Source organism: Crocodylus siamensis, chromosome 2 (assembly GCF_052110815.1).
Source record: "Crocodylus siamensis isolate JL-2025a chromosome 2, ASM5211081v1, whole genome shotgun sequence".
NCBI classification, from domain to species: Eukaryota; Metazoa; Chordata; order Crocodylia; family Crocodylidae; genus Crocodylus; species Crocodylus siamensis.
In genome coordinates, this window is record NC_143396.1 from 19,832,332 (window position 1) to 19,855,528 (window position 23,197).

The 23,197-nt window shown below is 44.7% G+C and overlaps 1 protein-coding gene across 4 annotated transcripts in view; it reads right to left on the reverse strand.

Moving 5' to 3' along the window:
* Positions 1 to 16,309, reverse strand: part of SLC75A1 (solute carrier family 75 member 1) — a 36,162-nt gene extending 19,853 nt beyond the window's left edge. For 3 of the 4 annotated variants that reach the window (XM_090035470.1, XM_090035473.1, XM_090035472.1), the window contains exons 1-7: positions 16,037 to 16,309; positions 14,069 to 14,146; positions 13,041 to 13,233; positions 10,215 to 10,311; positions 9,121 to 9,224; positions 4,731 to 4,889; positions 2,925 to 3,113 (exon numbers count right to left, since the gene is read on the reverse strand). In XM_090035470.1, the coding sequence (XP_089891596.1) occupies positions 2,925 to 3,113; positions 4,731 to 4,889; positions 9,121 to 9,224; positions 10,215 to 10,311; positions 13,041 to 13,226 (735 nt within the window). In that variant the 5' untranslated portion in view covers positions 13,227 to 13,233; positions 14,069 to 14,146; positions 16,037 to 16,309. The remainder of the gene's footprint in view (positions 1 to 2,924; positions 3,114 to 4,730; positions 4,890 to 9,120; positions 9,225 to 10,214; positions 10,312 to 13,040; positions 13,234 to 14,068; positions 14,147 to 16,036) is intronic. The other variant, XM_090035471.1, reaches the window with a different exon arrangement.
* Between the last annotated feature and the right edge of the window lie 6,888 nt (positions 16,310 to 23,197).

A 23,197-nucleotide genomic window follows, 5' to 3' on the forward strand; every position in this document is an offset into this window, starting at 1 on the left:
TATAAGGCCTGCATTACTGTTTGTATTACAGTAGCAATGAGAGGCCCAAACTGTGATCATGGCCCTTAACTACTAAAATATTTTATTTCCTCAGTCAGTCAGATGCCCCATGCTTTACAGATGTAGATGCAAATGATTTTATTTGCTTAGCTGTGTGCCTCAGGCCCTCTCCTCATATGTATGAATCTGGCTGCACAGTTTACATGCAAAACTTTACAGCATGTGCAGTGTGCTCACGTGATTAAGCATGTGCAATATCTTTATCACAAAAACACAGCACATTATGTAGACAAGGTTCTTTGAACAGATATTTTTTATAAGACCAACTAAATAGTTGGAAAAATTGCTCTTCTTCAGGTGTAGGGTATTTAAAAGCTTGCAAAGAACATTTTTTCCAAATATTTAGTTGGTCTAATAAAAGATATAAAATCTACCCAAAAAACCTTGTCTGCCTGTGTTGTTAGACCAATACAGCTACAACCAACAACGCTACAGCAAGTTGTTTCTTTTTTGAACCAGCTACTGACACCTATTGGGGAAGCAGGGAAAAGCACCCTTACCAGAGCATTCTGTTAATACAGGCTATTTCTCGGCTGCCAGTTTTTTATCGAAGGGAACATGTCCTGCTTAGGGTTTCATCTACCCTTTCTGCCATCTTAACCACAGCTCTCCATGATCTCACAAGATTAATCCTCCCCAGAGCAGGCTCTCTCACCAGCAGAGGATGTGCATATCAAAATCAAGGTGAGGAGCTTTACAGGAACCATTAAATAAAGACCAACTTTAAATGGACCGATTTCTTCAAAACACTATCAGGCTGGCTGATACTATCTTTGTTACCTGAGGCTTCTTATCTGTCTGTATCACCTCTTGTTTTTTCCCATACACTTTAACTGTACAGTCTTTCGATAGTGGACATCTTTTGTCCTGTGTTTGTGCATTAGTTAATGCAATTGGATTCTGACGCATAATGGATGCACCTAGACCTGAGAGTAATATACATATCAAACAGCAACATGCAACCAGAGTTAGCTGCCCAGGCAATAAGGACTCAGGTGCCAACAATATGCAGAGGCCACACAGCACCACTACAATCAAAAATAAGATCATACAGCTAGAACGGCTGGCTCCAGCTGCACCTGACCAAGAGAGAGAAAAGCATTTTGAAGTTTACAGTTTCCATCATAACTGCTAAATTTCATAGTTGGGGACAATTTTTAGATTCTTTGCTACTGGAGATATATAGGAAGAGTTACTGGCAGATATTGCCATCATTTCTGGTTGGTTAGGAAATAGTGTCCCATCTTAATGGATGAGAGAAGTAAGAGAAGCCAGATTGACTGCAGTAGTACAATAAACCTAGGTCTGGTCATTTCAGCACACTGGGTTCTCCAACTAGCAATTAACAATAAACACTACAGTGTCTTCCACATCTGCTTCACAAATGGAAGGACTGTTCAAACGGCTAAGCGCTGCTTGGAAACAGATAATAAACCTGATTCAGCCCCCACTGCAAGCCCTAATGGCAAAAGGTTTTCACCCAGGCTGAATTTGGTCCAGTACATAAGTCTCGGTCTCAGGAGACTTTACCCCCATACTTTCAAAAGAAACTGTTCTGTAGAATTTTATCAGAAATCCTTCAAATGACTTGATTGTTAAAAACACTACCCAGTGTTATTCCTCACAAGCCAAAGCCGACTGCTGAATTCTAGCTGTCTCTATACATAGCATCTCTGGGGCAAAAGATAATATTCTCCTGTTGCTCTCAAACCTTTATTAAGGGTGTCAGGCAAGGAGATGGGGATTTTCTGTTTAGCAGCCAGAGATGCTGATCCTGTGCTAATGTTTGGTTATTACAACCTTCTTCCACAGCAGAAGACTGGACTATGAATTAATCAATCTGTTTTGTAACTTTCAAAAGCATGCAAGTTAGAGAAAGGCATTCTTCTTCTTAATAATAATATTGATAGTATTAATATTACTACTACTAAGAGCCTAAGACCCAATTTCAGAAGTGGTTTAGTAACTTCAATAAGACTTTAAAAGGTATGTCAGCACCTAAGACAAAGGCAAGCACCTAAAGCAGTTTCTCACAAGCATCTAGGCACTGAACCCTATTTTTAAAATCTTGTTATCTGTAGGTGCTGTTAAACATTTAAAAATGGAGCCGTCATGTTAAGTCTCACTGAAATGAAGTCTCATCCACACCCAGTGTCCTAAGTCACTACTGAAAGTTTTACCCAGTGTTTATCAGATGTTGGTGCAGCTACAATGGAGAACTAACAATGCACTCAAAGCAGGAAGCCTTGCATACCCTTCATGGGAAATGTCCACCTTTCCTTACCACAGCAGCATTCAGAGACCTGCCTCATGCTTAGCTATCACAAGTATTGGGTAAATGTAGACAGACAATACATCAGACTGCTAGTGGCAGCTGGACCCTGATTAGTTCAGGAAAACAAATAATTTGTGGCACATTTTGGCTAACTGGGGTTACCCATGTTTTTTCAGTAAGTTTTATTTAATTTTTCTGGCTAAAAGTAGAATGTGTCCATCTGAAATTCTCTTCACTAGAGGTTAGATTATGTCACCATGAGATGGTCCAATGTGCCAGGATCAGCCTGGAGTCTCCTATCAATCTCTTCAGAATTAACATACCTAATAGTAATTAAGTGGCAACTGTGAACATTTCCTATGAACTGTAGTATCTAGGTGGTGGGATGTGACTGAATATCACAGTCACTATGTATGGTCACCACAAAGTGGCGTGGGGTTAAGCCCAGCTCTAAAAAGCAAATTAAATCTCCAAGCAGTTAAATAAATAAGGGTTTCTTCCCCAATCCCACCGATAAGAATTTATTGATGGTCAGAACCTGTTCTTATCAGTAGAAAACATGGATTTTCAGAACCATAGTTCATTTTACCCGCTTTTCCTTGGGGAGTGTCTCTGGAAGCAGGAAGAAGATGAAAATTAAATCCATCACAGCAAACATGAGAGCCAACAGGGCTGACTGAAGGTAGAAGACTTCTCCTTTCCCCGTCTCCGTAGCCAGGTAAGCTCCAATCATTGGACCCAGGGTAAAACCCAATGAGAAAGCAACACCAATCATTGCCTGCAGAAATACAATGAACACTGATATGCAGTTTTAGATAGAAGTTATTTCATGACTAAGTACTGATTTTTTCTGGTGATATTTGATAACCATCAGGTCCGTTGTAGTCTGTTGGAACCCAAACTGTTGTGCCAAGTATTAATGCAACATAAAGAGATATCAGCTATGCAGATAAAAGACGTTAAGCTCCTTTATTTCCCAATTCAAAGAGTCTTTTTTAAAACCGTTTTGTTTCTTGTTACATCTAGGAAGTAAATACCAAAAAACCTCTCTGTAACCATCTTGAAGGAAGTGGTGAATGGAGGGCAAACAGCCATGAGTGACGTGGTAAAGATAACTGAAAGAACTGAAGCTTTCGTGACCGAACACATAATATGAGGGGCAATAGCTCTACAAAATACAGTGTAATTTTTGACATTGTTAAAGACTGTCCAGAGACCATCCCCCAGAGATTACTTAGAGACTGCTATGAAATAAGGGAGGTGGGGCCGGGGGCAATGCCCAGAGCAATTGTTTGCTCTATTAAGTCCCAGTACTGTTCACCCAAATCAGATCTAAGATCCTTTATCCATGGGATGGGTTTTTAGATTGCAGAGCTACTCAGAGCCCAGCTGGTGTCTGTACATCATAGTTAGCACCAACAAGGTGTCTTAGCTCTCACATTTCTTTTGCAATACCCAGATACATATTAGATAATGTGAGCAGGCTTAAACTAGGTTAGAATTCAGGTTGAAGGTTTCTAAGAAAAACTGGAAGTGATACAGGAAATAGTAAGGAGACTCAATAGACATCTCTCATCCCTCCATCACCCTAACAGGGATATAATGATCTCTTTTGGCACACTGGAAAGGGAGAGCAAAGGGGAGGGAGTGGCTGCTGTTCTGGTGGTGACATGGGCTCCCCACACACTGGCTGCAGCAACCCCACAGCACAGGCTCCCTGATGGCTGCCAGTCTGGCACCTCCTCCAAAATTGGCACCTGGATCTGGTACCCTGTCCTCTTCCCCTAGACATATTACTGCTTTATGAAACTGATGCACCAGAATGAAGCTTGAGCTTGCTAAGATGAAAAAAACATGCTACATACTTTGCTAATTTATACCCCGTGACCCCACTGTCTTCAATGTGATGACAGACACAGGAGTAAGAACTGAAACACTGGCTCACCTATCATACCAAGGCATAGAGAGGGCTGTTATCTGAAAAGGGGGTTGAAAATGAAAGCACTGCATCAACAATAGGTATTGTGTAATTTAAACTTCTCTTGACATTTTCCCCATGCAACATTTATCTATTGTAGAGAGAAGAATTTCTGCCTACAAATGTCTGCCTTATAGCTGCAATTAAATCAAATTCCTTTCATTTCCAATGCTATTAAGGTTAACCATCATAACAATAATACACAAGTGCTGCCTCCCAACTCAGAGACATCTGTATTTTACTTGTTGACTAAATGATTCCTTAATCAGTCTCCTGAAAGGCAATCAACAAACATAAGTCATCATTACCACTTGATCAGTGAAAATACACGCAACAGAGGGAAAAATAACAAGTAACTGAAACTGATTTAGAAAGTTACCCAGAAATCTAATGCAATAGCCCATGTTTGTAACTCACCATTCCCTTGCTCCGTGCTTTTGGAGAGTTCAAGTCAGCAATTATAGCCGTTGAGAGACTGACATTGCCTTTACTTATTCCACCTACAATTCTGGAAAGAAGAAACATCCCAAAACTCCTAGAGATGGCCCACAGAGCATACGATGCTATCAAACCCATCTGCAAAGAGATGAGAAGGTTTCTTTGGAGGAGTCCAGAAATATTAGCGTCATTTTAGGCTATTTTATAACCAGTGTCTAAACAACAACATCAATATCTGTTCCAATAATCATGCAGCAAAAAACACTTTTGATTTAACTAGCATTTCAACAATGACACTGAATGTCAGACAATGACAGCTCAGGAAGGTGAACTCATCTATAACCATATCAAATAATCTACTGTTCCTTAAAATTAGAGGAAAGTGTGTGTGATCTAATGCCTACCTATATACTTTGACAGCTAGTCCAAGATTTGACTTTAAAACACCCTTTAACTCTTGCTTCATTTGGTTTATTGGAATGCCACAGAAAAGGATGGCAATACAGTTAAAATGTCTAGCATTTCAGTCACAAGTTTTAAGCCAAATAGGAAAAATCCACATGCCTGAGTGTTAGTTTTAGCCCTCAGATTTGTTCATCATAGATTCATAGATATAGGGTCAGAAGGGACCTTGCAGATCTTCTAGTCTGACCTGCTGCCCTGGGCAGGAGAGAAAACTGGGCTCAAATGACCTCAGCTAGGTAATCATCAAGCCTTCCCTTGGAAGTTGGTTCCAGATCCTAGCTGCCCTGACTGTGAAATAGTGTCTTCTAATGTCTAGTCTGAACTACTCTCTAACAACTTATGGCCATTATTTCTTGTTACTCCAGGAGGCGCTTAGGGGAACAAGGTCTCTTCCATTCCCCACTGGTCCCCCCTAGTAAGTTTATAGACAGCCACCAGGTCCCCTCTCAGACTTCTCTTGTGAAGGCTGAACAGGTTCAGGTCCCATAGCCTCTCCTCGTAGGGTCTGCCCTGCTGTCCCCGGATCATGCAAGTGGCTCTCCTTTGGACCCTCTCAATGCTGTCCACATCCCTCCTGAAGTGCGGCACCCAGAACTGGATACAGTACTCCAACTGCGGCCTGACCAGCGTTGCAGAGGGGGAGGATCACCTCCTTGGCCCTGCTTATAATGCACGACAAGGTGCGGTTAGCCCTACTGACCGTTGTCCTCGCACTGGCAGCCCATGTTCATCTTCAAATCAATAACAACTCCAAGATCTTTTTCTGCCACTGTGCTTTTGAGAAGAAAGTTCCCCAGCCTCTGGTATGCTGCTGTTTCTTACTGCCCAAGTGCAGCACCCTGAACTTGTCAGTATTGAATCACATCCTATTTTCATTTGCCCACCCCTGTAACCTATCCGGGTCTAACTGTATCCCGTCCCTCCCTTCTACCATGCCCGCCTAACCCCAAATCTTGGTGTCGTCCACGAATTTAAACAGGGTGCATTTCACCCACTCGTCAAAGTTGCTAATAAAGAAACTGAACAGTGCGGGCCCAAGGACCAAGCCTTGGGGGACCCCACTGCTCACATCCCTCCAGGTCGAATATGACACGTCCACCACCACTCTCTGGGTGTAGCCCCTCAGCCAATTTGCTATCTATCTGACTGTGTAAGCATCAATGCCATAGTCACCTAGCTTTTTAATAAGAATGGGGTAGGAGACAGTGTCAAAGGCCTCCTGAAGTCCAAAAAGACTACATCCACCGTGACACCTGCGTCCAATGATTTTGTGATCTGATCATAGAAGGCAATCAGGTAATCATCAATAATCAAACTCATAGTGACCTGCAGAATTAACCTAGATGATAGATCACACGTCAGCTGTTGAATGTTCCCACCTGCACTACATTATACCTCCAATCAAAGCCCTATATTTTCACTAGTACCAGAATACTCAGAGAGAACTAGTTGGTGAATGTCCATAATTACAAGAGATGTTTTCCAATCAGAGATCCCAAGGATTTTCACAAACAAGTGTGTTGGTATGCACTTATAATTATCTTCATTATAAGTTAAAGGCTAAAGACATATGTCCACCATTTTGAAACTGGGTGCTTTATCCTCAAGTCATGTAAAATCAGCTGTGAGAACTTATACAGCTGTGTGATTTTTCTGAATTGCTGGCATGAGACCAGTTGGGGACCAGATTATGAGTAGTATTTAGATACCTAAATACATAGAGGGTATGTCTACATGTGCAATTAATGCAGAACAATAAACTCGGGAGCTTATTGTGCCAGAGTTTATCATGCCTGGATGCACCTTTGAAAGTGCACCTGGGACTGTAGCACATTTCATAGACATTAGGGCTGGAAGAGACCTTGAAGACCATCAAGTCCAGACCCCTGCCTCAAGGGTAGGAAGTCAGCTAGGGTCAAAAGATCCCAGCAAGATAAACATCCAAACATTTCTTGAACGAGCCCAGAGTTGGTGCCTGCACCATTTCTGAAGGGAGTCTATTCCAGGCCTTGGAAAGAAAGTAAAGAAGTTTTTCCTTATGTCCAACCTAAAATGGTCATAGCAGAGTTTGTGACCGTTGGTCCTTGTTATCCCTTGGGACACTCTGGTGAACAGACGTTCCCCCAGACCTTGATGTACACCCCTTACAAACTTATCGGCAGCCACCAGGTCACCCTTGAGCCTGCACTTTTCCAGGCTGAAGAGTCCCATGGCTCTCAGCCTCTCATCTCAAGGCATATTCTCTTGCCCTCTGATCATGCACGTGGCTCTCCTCTGGACTCTGTCAAGCGTCTCAACATCCTTCTTGAATTGCGGAGCCCAGAACTGGATGCAGTACTCCAGCTGAGGCCTCATCAAGGCTGAGTACAGTGGGAGGATGACATCCTGAAATTTACTTGAGAAGCATCTATGGATTCAAGCCAGTTTTGTTTGCTTTACCAGCTGTGACTTCACATTGGTGGCTCATGTTCATCTTGTGGTCAGTCATGACTCCCAAGTCTCTTTCAGCCATGGTGCTAGCGATCGTAGCACTGCTGAACCTATAAGCGTGCTGCGGGTTCCACTCTACCCCCGAGGCGGAGTACCTTGCATTTTTCAGTATTGAATGTCATCAGGTTTATATCATCCCACTTACTAAGCTTATCCAAGCCAGCCTGTATCACTAGCCTATCCTCAGGCGTGGACACTATGCCCCAAAGTTTAGTGTCATTGGTGACCTTGGCCAGTGCGCTTCTGACACCAGTGTCCACATAGTTGATAAAGATGTTAAAGAGAATCAGTCCAAAGACAGAGCCTTGGGGGGACACCACTGGTCACAGTGCCATAATGATTTGCTTCCATCAACTACTACTCTCTGGGTCCGACCTCAGAGCCAATTTCCCAACCATGTGGTGCAGCCGAGGCCACAGTTGGCCAATTTTTCCATGAGGAGATCATGGGACACCAGATCAAAGACTTCTTTAAAGTTCAGATATATGATGTCAATCTGTTCTCCCTTGTCCAGGTGATATGTCACCTGGTCACAGAAGGAGATGAGATTGGTCAGGCAAGACCTACCCGCGACAAACTTGTGCTGGCTGTCCCTCAGGATGTTGCCATCAGCCAGATTGTCAAGAAGGGTCTCTGATAATTTTTTCTGCAATCTTACTGGGGATTGAGGTCAAGCTAATTGGCCTGTAATTCCCAGGATCTACTTTCCACCCTTTCTTGAAGATGGGTACAACATTGGCCTTCTTCCAATCTTCAGTTACTTCACCTGAGTGCCACACGTTTTCAAATATTTTTGCCGATGGTTGGGCTCTTTGAGGCCTGGCTAGCAGGGGCCCAGGGAGTTAGGGGGGCCAGCCTGCCTGCTCTGACCTGGCTCCACATGCTGCGGAGGGGCTGGTTGAGGCACAAGGGTGCTCCAATGCAGGGCTAGCCAGCAGGCAGCTCCAGGACTGAAGCATATTCATGCCCCAGCCAGCCACATCAGCATCAACATGTGAGGTGCTCCGAAATAAAAAGCTCCACAGCAGGAAAGTACTTGTATTTGTAAGTACTACTCTGCTGCACAGTTTTAGTTTACTCCAGCCTAATAGTCCTGCATGTACAGACACTGAAAGGTTTAATGCAGAGCTAATTATTCAACTCCATAGTAAATGTTTCATGTAGATATGCCCAGATAGTAGGTTTTTCACAAGTCTCTAAGTGCTAATGTAACTAAATGGCCTTTAGTACCTGTGGAGTTAGGTGCCTAACTTTATGTGCCCAACTTTGGCCACATAATTAGGTCAGGTATGGCAGTGATGGTCAGGACTTCAGTCTCCTAGAGCTGCACACTAAACACTGGACCATCTTGCCTCACTTCCCCCCCAGACATCTGAAATATGCTCATTGCAGTCAGGCTAACAGACAGACATACCACTGTCAACAACAAGACTGGCCTTCTTCCCAAGTAGTCGGAGGCAGCACCAGTGAGTGGAGAGAAGAAGAACTGCAGGATGGAAAATATGGAGCCAATCAGACCTAGAAAAGATATGGCATTAGATTCACTGCCTTAGTTTTAAACACTAAAACAGTCAACATCTTCAAAGCCATTCACTTCACTATGACCCTCTGACATCAGATGATGGCATGAAGAGAAGTGATCTCACTGAAACAACCATTTTGACTAATACTGAACCTATGCTGCTTTTACTTGCAGACAAACTAGAACAAGCTGAGGATGCTGAAACAGGTTTGTCCTCCTCCTTTTCTTTAAGTAGGGTCTTGCATCTCTTTTATATAAATGCAAAACGTAGATTCTTGGCTATTTTCTGAGGAAGCACTTTTTTGGTCACAGAGAACAGATAATAAGGGATGTTTTGGTCTAATTTGCACACAATTCTTTGTTCCTTTAGGTACATTTTCACTATTTGAACTTGAAGCTCAAATAATTAGCTTATCTTTTCTTCCTTTTCTGTTGAAGGTAGCAGCAAGACATTGGCATACACAAGGCTCCCACTTCAATGGCAGTCAGCCCAGCAATCTCAAGGATCCTTTGAATGTTGCATCCTGCTCCTGTGATCTTCAAACTCCTCTCTTCTTTTGCCATTTCTAACTCAGTGCTCTCATTAATTTGCATTGCATTAGTGACAAACTGGTAAAAAGAAGCCTTGTCACAGTTCTCTTCTTTAAAAGGTAAAAGCTGAATTATACATCTTACATCCATCCAGGATGAAAATGCAAATGCTAAAAAAGCAGCAATGAAATCCTGCTCAAATTGATTTCAAAGAGTTTACTGCCAAAGTCTGATAGATAATATCTGGGGAAGAAAAAGGGCTTTGTGGTTGCTCAAATACAAAAGTTTTTAAAGAGCCAAAAGTACATTTAGAGATGCACAGTTATAGTTTTGATCCCATACTAATTGTAGCTATCTAGGTTTTCACATTCTTTGCCAGTTGTTGTGTTTATATATAAAGACATCGACATAGAAAACATCCTGAAACCACCACAGATTTGCAGTTTTATTCATACCTCCAAACAAGACACTGTTGTACTTCCTCTCCGGGGGCACCCCAATCATTACAGCGAACGAGTCCACCTTGCGCTGCAATGACAAATAGAAGCCATCCTGCAAAAGGAGAATGGAGCAATTAGTGGGAACTTTGGAAAACAAACTCTTTCCTGCATTTGTTTGCAAAAACATAGTATCATGGCTTCTGATCCCAAAGGTCAAGTTTAAACGCATCCATTCCCCTAACTCATGCCTAAGGCCCAATGTAACAACTCTCCTCATGCCCTTCCCTGTTTCCCTCAAAAATCAACTGCTAGTAGCAATAGAAGAAAGCAATCCCACAGAGCTATGCATCGAAGCAGCAATGGAATAGTAACATAGGGCTAGAAGGGACCTCCTGGGTCTGAGGCAAATCCCCTGCTATAGCAGAGGAAGGCACAAGCCCTGTGCAAGCTCCCAACACCCTGCTTTTCCTTTACCGCATAGCCATAACGATTCCATTGCAGGTAGTCATATACAAATTCAGTCCATGACACAGCATGAAAATATATGACTGGATTATGGACACTACCTGTTACAGAGGCTAAACCTGGGTTTTATGTATAATACAGCTTAGATACAAGATACAAGCATATTTCTCACCTCAGCCAGGTCTTCTGCATCCTGCTGGAGACCCAAGATTCTCCACTGTGCCCCCCTAACCTAAAAATCATGTATCTCCAATACTAGTCTCCTTTCCTCATTCAATAGCCTCAAATAACCAAGGAGGTTACAAATGAGCAATACAAGGTTCTCCATCTCTTCCATATCTTAGGGCCTCAGGAGCAACAGACTGTTATTAGGAAGGGGACCCAAGTCTCATACTTAGCTCTATATAAAGTTCTAGACCACCAGGCTAGCCCAAACTCCTCCTCTCTTACTCAGGTTCTTCCTGATTCTGACAACAAATATAGTTGGTTTGGACAGCTGCACCAACTGAAACGGGCCTCCAATGTGCAAAAACATTATCCAATCCAGCATAGGACTGTGAGGTGCCCTAGTAACACACTGACTAGCATTTCTCCAACTAAGACCAGGGCCTCAAAAATCCTTGAAACTCATCACCATACTCATTACTAATCTGCTCTGGGGAAGGTCAGAAGCTGTGGCACTGCCCTCCACCTGAACCCATTAATCTGAGAAAACCAACTGGTAAGTATTCACAAATGCATGAAATCTTGCACTTCCACACAGTGCTTTCCATCCAAGGATGTGGTGTCATCATCCCAATCATGCTGCTGGAGGACCAAAACAGAGCACAGAGAGATGTGACATCTCCAGCAATGTAGCAGATGGTAAAAGAGTATATTCCTGAAAAGGAACTTAAGTAGTACAGAACAAAAAAAGTAAGGGCACTTAAACAAAGACGAGAATAAGATTTTAGGGCTGTATTACAATAACCTGGTAGAGATGACCCTGGAACCATGTGCATTGCTTTAAAGCAGTGGTGCCCAAACCTTTTGCTTGGTGGACCAAATGGGCAGAGCCCAGTCCATCCATGGGTCAGATCCAGGCGGTGCTCCCAATCCAGTGTCTGAGAGAGTGGGGGTAGGAGGCAGACTGGTCACAACCCTGCAGGGGAAAGGTGTTTGATCCAGCCCATGAAGAGAAAAGCAAATGTGTTCCAGCCCTGGGAGGGAAGGGGGCTCAGCCAGGCCTCAACCTGGCCCACAGCAGAGTAGGGGGCATAGCTCAGCCCCAACAAGAAGGAAGGGGGTGTGGCTCAGCCCTGCAGAGGAAGGGGCTGTAGCCAGACCCCAACCCACTCTCACAGAAAGAGAAGGGGGTGCAGCTAAGCCCTGCAGGGGGTAAGAGGGCATGGCCAGACCCCAACCTGGCCCCATGGACAGAAGGGGATGTGGCCCAGCCCCGATACAGAAGTAGAAGGAGGCGTAGCTTAGCTCTGACCAGCAGCTCATGGAATGGGATTTGGGGACTCAGTAGGGGGGGAGGGTGGTAGTATTAATGGCCACCACTCCCTGCTGCCAAATTTCCAGACCTGTGGGGAGCCCCACAGGCCAACTGCGATGGCTCCATGAGCTACATTTGGTCTACGGCCTGGAGGTTGAGCACCCCTACATTATCCAAAGATAACTGCTTACCTATAAACCCTAATACTAGTGAAAAATGTGAGTGTTTTGCCTTCCAACTTAATGGCTGGCAATGGGGACTGAGCCACCATACAAATAGATCTGAACACGCAGGGAGAAAGGAAAAAGCACCCAACAGATAGATAATAACCAAGCAGGAAGCTCACAAGAGACGAGTCAGGAACACTTCATGCAAAACCACAAGGACTGAGACAAGGATGTTCCTGGGGATGTAAAGTCCCTTCTGCCTTGCACAGCCAGTTCTAACTTCCTGCTCTCCTAGCCAAAAAATACAGAACACAGACTACAGACTGTTACCAGGGGACAGGGCTTCACCTCAGTCTGACAAAAGCAATGAGCCTGGCTTTAAAGGAAACTGTTCATCTCTTCACCTATCACTATAGGGGCCCAAAGAGGACAGATTTAGGACAGTATCAAGAGCTAGCCCTTTAGAAGTCTCCAAATTTTTCAACAACTGTATCCCCGATATTTGCTCAGCAGCAAAAAGGAGAGAGTCTCACTAGACATAGCAAAACAAATCAATTAACTTCAGAACAGTTCAAACACCTCCCCAGACTGGGGACTGGAATTTATTCTGCATGCTACTATTTGAGCTGCGTCCGGGAAAATAGGTCTTCACAGTCCTCCTCTCTCCAGATCCCATTTTTCATTTTACTTTTTGCCCAGGTGCATTTTCAGCAGGTTGTTTCTACTTACATTGTTCCTGCTGTAGTGCTCAAGGATTGAAGGAAAAAGTGGCAAGATGATTGTGAAGCCCAGCAGGTCCATGAAGAGTGCCACAAAGACAGTGGTGATCACTCGCCTAGAGCCATCTCCAGCCTCTGATTTGTCCTTGGTGGGGCTGCTGCTTCCCCCCAGTCTCAGGGACATGTTCTCAGGCATTGCACATCTGAAAAAAAATGTAACCACACTCACTGAACTCTGACAGCTTTCGGGCACTTCGGTTACTCCACCTAGACAGGACAAGCTTGCTGTATCATTCTCACTCTCTTTCCCCTGGGCAGAGCATGAAGTAATTTTTACAATCTGTGGTTCACTAGCAAGCTTGGTTTTTTAAACAGACCAGCCACTTGATTCTTGATCCTTATCAACTCGGCTCATTTGCTCTCGTAAAAGCAGGCTACGGTGGTAAGGAGTTTGCGCAGCACTATTCCGGGGAAAACTCCAAACACTCAGTACAGCTCAGGCTTGTTATGACATGGAGTACTTAGTCACATTACTATTTCTTTGCAATGTTTATACTTTTTCAAGCCTTATTTATCTATTTGTCTTTCCTGCCTAAAGAAGGGGGGCTGGACCCAACGATATCATGAGGTTCCTTCCAGTCCTAAACTTCTGTGAATCTGCGAATGTTTCAAATCTAGCATAAAAATTGTTCCATTTCATGATTATCCTGATTACCAGAAGTCTCTTTAATTAGGTAGCTAATGGGTTGTGTGTATTTAGATAAACATCTGAAATAAAGTAGATACGCTGACCATCTGAAATAAAATAGATATGCTGACCAACATAGGGGGGTCCTTGCCAGAAAATTCATTCTTATAAAGAATAACCACAAAACAAAACATTAGTTTTTTAAATTACTGAATTGCCTTTAAATCTATACCAAAACCACAGGAAGGATACAAGTGTAGGGAAAGCAGAGCTTTTTAATAGACACCATTTCATTTTCTTGCACATAACTGCTAACAAGACATTTTTCCTTATTTGTATTCCAATCTCACCTAAATCCCTGGTTGGGACCCTACTATGTTCGTTACTGTGCAAACACAAGACAGCCCCTGTCCTGAGGAGGTTGTATTCTGTAAGACACAACAGACCATCAGTGATTTCTTGAACACTGAAACACAATTTCTCCCCAATTTCCACATACACAATAACCAATGCCTGCAAGGTCCTGACAAATTCAAAAACAAAACAAGATTAAATGCTGCATTTAAATTTACTAAAGCAAGCAGTAGAAGTAGAACACATGAAGCATACAGGGCATTATCTGATTTCAAGTCTGTCAAGTGCAAAACCTCAGCTGACTTCATTGATGCAGGATTAGGCTCACTGAGTAATTTCAGGCATTTATTCTTTACAAAAAAGACACTCCATACTATCTGCACAAATCACAGGGAACATAAAACTGTGGAACACTAAATCTCATGCAGAGATCATAAAACTGGTTATATATTCATTGGACAAATGTTTTTGTGACATTTATCTATCACCGGCTGTGTTTACTGCAGCTAAAATATTAGCGTACAAACAAGCACAGGAGGAGAAAACCTGCCATCTATTTACGAACCTCACCAATATAATTATGCCTTCTGACCAGGGCCCCCAGACACCACTGCACACATGCACATGGCCAAGAATTCAGCTGGGCAGTGGAGAGAGCAGCACCCTGCAGGCAAGTCTGTGGAGAGGAATGGGTATAGGGTAGGGAAGGGGCATGCAGGGGGTGACTGAGGCCCCCACAGTGAGGGAAGAAGTGGGGCTGGGGCAAGGGGGCATCGGCAGGGACAGGGGTGCTGCCCAGCCAGGGTGGTGAATGGGACCTGGGACTGGGCCAGGGAGCAAGATGGAGCCACAGGTGGCTCGTCCAGAAGGGCAGTGGGGTGGGGAGGCCACCACTGTGTGCACCCCGAGGTAGCATGGGGGAGCATGCGTCCCTCCCCCAGATTTGTGTGCAGGGCAGATGCAGGCTACCCTCTGTGGGCTCAGGGCTCTCTGCTCTGCTGCCTTTGCCCAAGGTCCTCCACGTCAGCCATGCATCCCCAGCAGTAGCAGCAGGAGCGGCGAGTTGTGCCTCCCGCTGCCAGGCAGGCAGGAGACACGCAGCAAACGCGGGGCCCCCAGGGCAAAGAGAGCAGAGAGGAGAGCCCTGAGCCCACAGTGAGTAGCCTGCATCCGCCCTCACCCTGCATGGCTCCAGTCCAGTTAAGTGTCCCCATGCTTAAAAACAGTGGTGGCAGCACTTGAACTAAAGCTCATTTGGCAAGTTTTATTTAGTTCAAATGCCCCCCACTGTTTCTAAGCGCCGGGATCCCCTGGACAACACACCCATGGCTCTGTCCCGCTCCCTGCCCTGGCTCCAGGTCCCATTCACCAGCCTGGCTGGGAGCACCCTCAGCCCCTGCCCCACTTCCTCCCTCAACGCAAGGGCCTCAATCTGCCCTCCCCCACACCCCTTCCCCTCCACAGACTTACCTGCCAGGCGCCGCTCTCTACACTGCCCGGTTGCATTGCTGTATATCAGTTATCGGATTGGTACTGGCCGATATGGCTGGTCAATAATCGGCTATTGGCATCAGCCAAGAAAATCTTTATTGACACACCCTAGAGACCCCTGGTCACACACCGCTCACTCTCCCCTTCACGGTCCGCCCTCTGCCGCCCTGTGACACGGGGCTCAAAGGCTGTCCAGGGTTTCTTCTAAAAAATACTTAGCTGTCAAATCTGTTGAGGGGGCAACCCTGGCGTTTCAGGGCATGCCCACGTCCGCCAGGCAGCCCCAGTCTTCTGGCGTCAGTGACGGTGGCATGGATATCACTCCCCAGGAAAACCTTCAGCCCCCCACGGGCCTCCTCACACACAGGCCCTGAGCTGCACTTCATGCGCCTTGGTGGGCCGAGCCCCAGGTGCGTCGTGGCACCTCCTGCCTCCAACCCCTTCCCACAACCAGCCAGCCGTGCCAATCTCACCATCCTGCTTCTGGGGAAACGATGGCAACGGGAGGGATCCCAGGGCTCGTTCAGGCCGACCCCCCTGAGGCAGGGTCAGCCCCCGCCCAACCGCCGTATGAAGGCTGCATGAGGCCACCCTCCCTCACACCCGAGCCGGGGCCTCAACCCCCGAGCACTGGGGCGGCCAGGAGCCGCGACACCCACGCAGCAAAACAGTTGGCGGATGCCTGGCCGGCGCCCAGGCTGAAGGCGCCGAGGGGAGCGGCCCGGCCCCGCCTCTGCTTCCTCTTCCGGGCGGGGCGGGGCGGAGCCGAGCCGAGCCGAACCCCGATGCGAGCCCTCCGCCGCTGCCCCGGCCCTACATGCGGCTTCTGTAAAAAGCTTGGGATTTTCGATGCTGCTGTCAAAACCGTTTTCTACGCACAACGCTAGCACAACGCAGTGTCGTCGATCTGTGCTTGTGCGCCCGCGCTCATCCAGACATGCTTTGGTTTAGAAAAAGTCTAATCTTTAACAAGCTCTAGATAAGAGAGATCAACTTTGTGGATTTTTCTGACTTAACACCACGAGGAAGAGGAAATAAAATAAAAATGCTGACTGCAATTGGAAGCTCAGCTGTTGTAAGTCAGAGAGTTTTGGCCCTCAATCCAGTTCCAAAATTCAGGTTTGGTCCAAATGACTGTTTTATATGGAATATTTTGGAGGAATATTACCATGGAAAGAGAAGTGCAAGAGCAGCTCAGATCCTGGCAGTCAGGGCAGAAGAATGTTACAGAAGAACATGATTTACTTGGAGGGACCGTTAACCTTGAAACAGAAGATAACAGATGTCAAGACAATTCATAACTGCGTATGAAACACCGCACTAGTGGAGCACAGTGATCCACCCAGCACAGAGAGTAATCTATGATGAGGGCATGACTGGTTATTTCTTGTTAATTTTTTTACAAAGGTGTACCTACATTGGAGCTACCAATGGCGTAAACTCCGGTGTTGTCATCTTTGCCACTGTGTCAGATCGCTGCGTCTGTGATCCTGCTGTACTCGCAGTTTGCAGTAATGAGCACAGAACAACTCTGCTGGTGCTTTACAGCCTCACGAGTGTATGCGGGGAGCAGTCTGTTCTTCTCCAACTTCCTGACAGGGAGCACTTCAATATTCTGCTGACATGCATTCAGTCGCGTGGCTTTCCTCTGCACTTTTCCCGAAACTTCAGATACATTTTGACTTAAAAAGGACTTGAGTGTATCTGTGAGTCCTCATTAGCCTTGTAGTAAAGTCACAACACTACATTACTGGTACTGCATACTACTGGTCTGTCTCCAGGCAGACCTGGATAGGTTGGAGAAGTGGGGGGATCTGAACAGGATGCGGTTCAACAAGGACAAGTGCAGGGTGCTGCACCTGGGGAGAGGGAACCAGCATTATGGTTATAGGTTAGGGGCTGACCCTCTCGGCAGCACAGAGGCAAAGAGGGATCTTGGAGTCAGGATTGACTCCAGGATGAACATGAGTCACCAATGCGATGAAGCAATAGGCAGAGCCAACCGCACCCTGTCGTACATCAACATGGGCATCACCAACAGGTTCAGAGTGGTCTTGCTCCCCTGTCTATGCAGCGCTGGTCAGGCCACAGCTGGAGTCCTGCGTCCAGTTCTGGGCACTGCACTTCCAGAAAGATGTGGAGAACCTGGAGAGGGTCCAGAGGAGGCCACTCGTATGGCTGAGGGCCTCTGTGGCCAGCCCTATGAGGAGAGGCTGAGGGACCTGAATCTCTTCAGTCTCCGCAAGAGGAGACTGAGGGGGGATCTTGTGGCTGCTGCCAACCTTATCAGGGGCCACCAGCAGGGACTTGGGGAAAGTCTGTTCACCAGGGCCCCCCTTGGAGTCACCAGGAACAATGGCCACAAGCTGAGGGAGGATAGGTTTAGGTTAGATATTAGGAAGAACTACTTCACTGTAAGGGTGGCCAGAGCCTGGAATAGGCTTCCCAGAGAGGTGGTGCTCTCACCTTCCCTGGATATCTTCAAGAGGAGACTGGATAGGCACTTGGCTGGGGTCTTATGACCCCTGCCACCCCCAGTGCTCCTTCCTGCCCATGGCAGGGGGTCGGACTAGATGATCTGCCTTGGTCCCTTCCCACTCATTGATTCTGTGATTCCATGATTATACCCTTGCCTACCATTTAAATCAATGCATCTGATTTCAGAAGCCAAACAGCCATTTATTTGTATGGGAAAACTCATAAAATATTAGTACTTTATAAAAGAAAAAAAAGTTAGGTGGAAGCTGGGATAAAAGGGGAGAATCTCTTGATTACCTGGAGTTACTCTAATAACAATGGCATGTAATGAAATGTCTGTCTGTCAGCTAATCTCTAGCAGTGCTCTAGTTTTGCAAGTCAGTCCCTTTTTTTCTTCTGGGAACTTCCTTCCTTGTGTTGTTTATTGCTTTGGCTTTAATCCAGTTCTTAGTCCTGGTAATACAGTAATGGGATTGTTCTCTCTTCTGGGACTAGCCCCTTCCACTTGTAGTTTATAGTGAATTAATATTTACATGTTTCTCAGTGGAATCTAATGAAGCTGCCAACATCTGATTCACAAAAGTCCTCCATCTTTATCTACAGCCATTCCTTTTCCTCACTAATTTTTCTCTCTCACTGTCTTGGTGTGTCTTGCCTCCTGGATTCCTTATTTTTCTTCCTTTTCTCATTTTCCACAGTCCCCAACTGGGCCCATGTCCTCTTGCAAGAGGCTCTGCTGTATTGTGCTCAGTTGTGGGCAGCCTGGGGTTCCCAGACTGCTTTATACTGAACATTGTGTCTCCTACTAAAGCCCTTGGCTGCTGGTGAAAATATTGTGAGAAGGCCTCTCAAACTTGAACGTGAACTGCTTGCAGCTGAACTGAAGTAAATCCAAGTGTGCTAACAGGGAAAAAAGATGAGACAGATAATGAACCTACCAGGAGGCATTTACAAATTCAGGCAGATAACACAGAAGGAATAGCATGGGCTTCCTAGTATTTGTGTGTGATTGATAGCTATTGAATGTCACGTACACATGTGACTTTCTATGTAATTTATGTATAAATACATTGCATATGCATTCTAAATAGTTAATTAGGTTGCTACATACTTAACTGACACTTGCCCCCTCCTCAGATGAGTAATGACATTATTAGGGAGAACTGAAGGCTTAAGGTATCACAGAAGCACCAATACCGATATAGGATTAGAAAGAAATTACAGAACATAGAGCATCCATCTGAAGTGCGTAGGGGGGAATATGTAACTGGACTTTCTTGGGGTTATAAGAAACAGTATAGAAAGAGGGTTGTAGATACCCTGTTCAAATTTGCTGATGACACTAAGATGTGGGGGGATGTGGGGACGCTAAAAGGAAGGAATAGGCTACAATCGGACCTAGACAGGTTATAGGGGTGGGTGGATGAGAATAGGATGGGATTCAACACTGACAAGTGCAAGGTGATGCACCTGGGGAGGAAGAACCAGCACCATACCTACAGGCTGGGGAACTCCCTTCTCATCAGTGCAGAGGCAGAAAAGGATCTTGGAGTCATTATTGATGCCAAGATGAACATGGGCCGGCAGTGTGGGGATGCAGTCAGGAAGGCTGAGAGCCTGGCCCAGCATACTTTATAAAATACAGCAAACACTATGAGTTAGTAATAGTGATGTTACTGCAGGGAACTCTCCTGCAAGCTCTGTTTCCAATAAAAACTGAATAATCAGGCAGATTCCCTGATGCCTTTTGCAACCTGTAAAATAAATGCTGAAAGTGAGGCTCCAATCCCAGGTAGATCAGTGCAAATCTAGAAGAAATAGTTTTATGAAACTTGTGAATTTCTCTGGATTTATGCCACTATCATCATCCTCACAATCTGGGATGATTATAGTGATCTTTGTGTAATAATGTAGGAAGTATGGTGGGATTATAACCTTTCAGAATTCCAAATAAATCCCCAAGTTCCTGTTATAGAACATAAGACTGGAAGAGATCTCCTGGGTCACAAGGTCTCGTCCCTCATGACATCATATGATCCAATTAATAAACTTGTCTAGCTCTGTCTTAAAAATAGTTAGGTTGTTTGCCCCCATTACTACTTTAGAACCTTGCCTTTCTGATGGTTAGAAACCTAATTCTGATTTCCTGCCTGAATTTAACCATGGCCATTTTACACGCATTTATTCTTATGCAAAGACTGTCTTTAGCTATTAAAAAGCTCTTCTCCCTTCCTGGAGTTTATTCTTCCTGGTGCAATTATTTCACCTTCTTAGTCAAATGTTCGTCATTTATAAGTCCAATTAAGCATAGAAGTTAGTCTTCTATAAGAAAAAAAAGGTTTCTTAATTTCTTCAAATATTCAAAGACATTCTGTTTAGAGGCCATGGAGATTTAGTTACTCAATCTGTAATGGAGCCTCTTCAACACATGCCTAATTAAAATGTTTCAAATCGTTTTAAATAGGCAAGAAGGCACAGCCAAATGTATACATATGAAGGTATGCAGCACTGCAGTGTACAATTGTGGACTGGTGTCTTGATATTGTATCCTTCTAACAGTAGTAAGGTAATTGCCAAATTCTTTTGCTCCTTATAAAAACTTTGTAGAAACTTCATCATGCCCCTTGGAGGCTTGGAGAAGCACCAAGGACTTTTGGAAAGCATATGCTCCAAAAGTGAGTAGAACTTCATATTCTCAGAAGACCCTGTCTGTGAGTGGCACCAGCAGAAGAGTACAAAGTCCCTCCCCTTCTCAGAGCTTTCATTGTGTTTCTTCTGATATCCAGAAAGTATGTTACAGCAGCAGCAGTTCCTGTGGCTGAGCAGGGAACTGCTGGTGGAAACTGGTTCTGAGATCCACTGCCCTTATCTCAACGAGAAAGAAGAAATGCATGCTTCGCTGGCTACATTGAAAAGGTCAAGTCCCTGAAGCAGAAGAAACAAACTGCAGGCTGAGCTCCAGGAGCTGAATGAGCGCTTCCAAGTGAAGAGGAGTATGACCACGAATTCAAAGAGGTGAAAGAGCTGACTGAGAATCTGACTCAGGACAAGCTGGTGGCTGACAGGGGGGGTGAGATCTGGAGGCGGAGGTTGATATTTGGAGGGCAAACTGTAAAGAAGAACTGATATTAAAAGGTAAAGGAAATGTATAGGCAATTCAGCACTCCTTAGCATGAGAGAGGGAGAGAAAATGTAGATCAGGAGCATTTGGGTCAGGAGTTGATTTGGGATGATATATAACTGGAGCGGCGTATCAAGGCTCCAATCAAGGACCATGGTCCCATTGAGCTAAGCACTCACTGTACGTAGTAAAATAGATTGCAGTCTCTATTAATAATACACCAGTCTCATTTGTAATGAGAATAGGACTGGCCAAATGTCAGCCTTTCAGTCTAATTAAGGTCAACAAGTCAGCAGATAATAAAAAGGAGCAAACATTTGGGTGCTATAATAAAAATGAGGTGGTATATGGAATCAGAATACATTTAATTGTTACCCATATCCAGCTGAATAGGTTTTGCTTGTTGCTGTTCTCTATGGCCTCCTTACATATGGGTGGCTGTTACTATGCTGGAAAAGTGCTTCTGATGAATGTAACAGATACGTTATAAACTCGAATCTGAATGTGATACAGTATCCACTTATTTTTTGGAGTGGGCTGACGGTGAGGTACAAACCACGTTGAATATTCGTCTGAACAAAAGAAAAAATTAGTTGTAACCATGTAAGTTTACTTCCTTAAGTCTAGTGTGGTAGTTCTGAAGTTAAAACTGAGATGGGGTCACCCTGGGTGAATAAAGGTCTACTGTAAATTAGTCTGATTTCTTTCTAGGTAATACCACCAATGACAGATGGGGGAGAGAGTTCTGTCAGGATGCAGACAAGGCAATGCCATGGCTTGACCTGTAGAGAACGGTGGAGCAGTTGAAGGAGATTGCATTCCTTACAAAGCTACAAGAGGAGGAGGTTGCTGATCAAATCCAGAGATCCAAGGTGTCTGTTGACTTGGAATCCAGTTGCCCAGACCTTGCTGTGGCCCTCTGGGATATCACAGCCCAGGTTGAGCAGCTGGCTCTTCTTCACTTCTCCAAGAAACAGAGAAATGGTATAAATCAAAAAACCCTTAACAGCCAAGCCTCCATCTATGAAGAGAAGATTAAGCTCATGAGAGAAGAGATCAACAAGTTTTAATCTGGCTCCTACCCTGGGGATGTTTAAGAAGAGGCTTGATGCCTACCTGGCTGGATTCATTTGAGTCCAGTTTTTCTCCCGCCCAGGCGAGGGGTCGGACTTGAAGATCTACAAGGTCCCTTCTGACCCGACTTCTATGATTCTATGAATCTCAGATAACAGACCTAGTAAACCAAACTGCTGCTTTGAGGGCCCAAAATGGGCAATTTGAGGAGAAAGAGGTTCATTCATCTGGAAAAGATGGCTGGGATGCATGAAGTCATTGCCTACCTAGAATGTGAGCTACTAGAGACCAGGACTTCTTATGGTAGGACAACCTACAACTTAGATGAGTAGCATGAAAGAACTGTTGTGGAGCATGGTGATAAGACAACTCAGCCATCCAAAGCTGAGTGGGTTGAAGAACACATCCCTCCTGAATGTTTTCTCTTGGTGTTTTAGACAACTGTTTTAACTTATTTCACAATGTACCTAGACTTGTTTGGTAAACAGATAAATCATTGCTTTATAATTGCTTCACAAGAAGTGCACCAAGCAGTTTGAGAACAGACAGCTGATATAATTTGGCAAATTGTGAGTTCTAGTATATATAACATCAGTGAAATAAGTGTTAGCTTGAAACCTGAGTCTGGCACACTGGATCCAGAAACAGTAACAACTTAAAGCTATGCAAATAGGATGCCATAACAAGCTGTTTTCTTAAGCGTGTGTTCAGTCAGTCTAATATGCAAACACTTCACGAGCCCTGGAAGGCAATGGGGAGTCAGGAGTTCTAATCCCTGCCATGCCACTTGCTACAGGCTTGGACAAGTCGCTCGAGCACCTTCACATTTACATATAAAATGAGGTAAAGTATTATCCCATCTCACAAGGCTTTCCAAAGGATTAACTGGTTAATGTTGATATGGTGTCTACAAGGTGCTACATAAATATTATTAGTTCCAGATATAAAATAGTTATATATT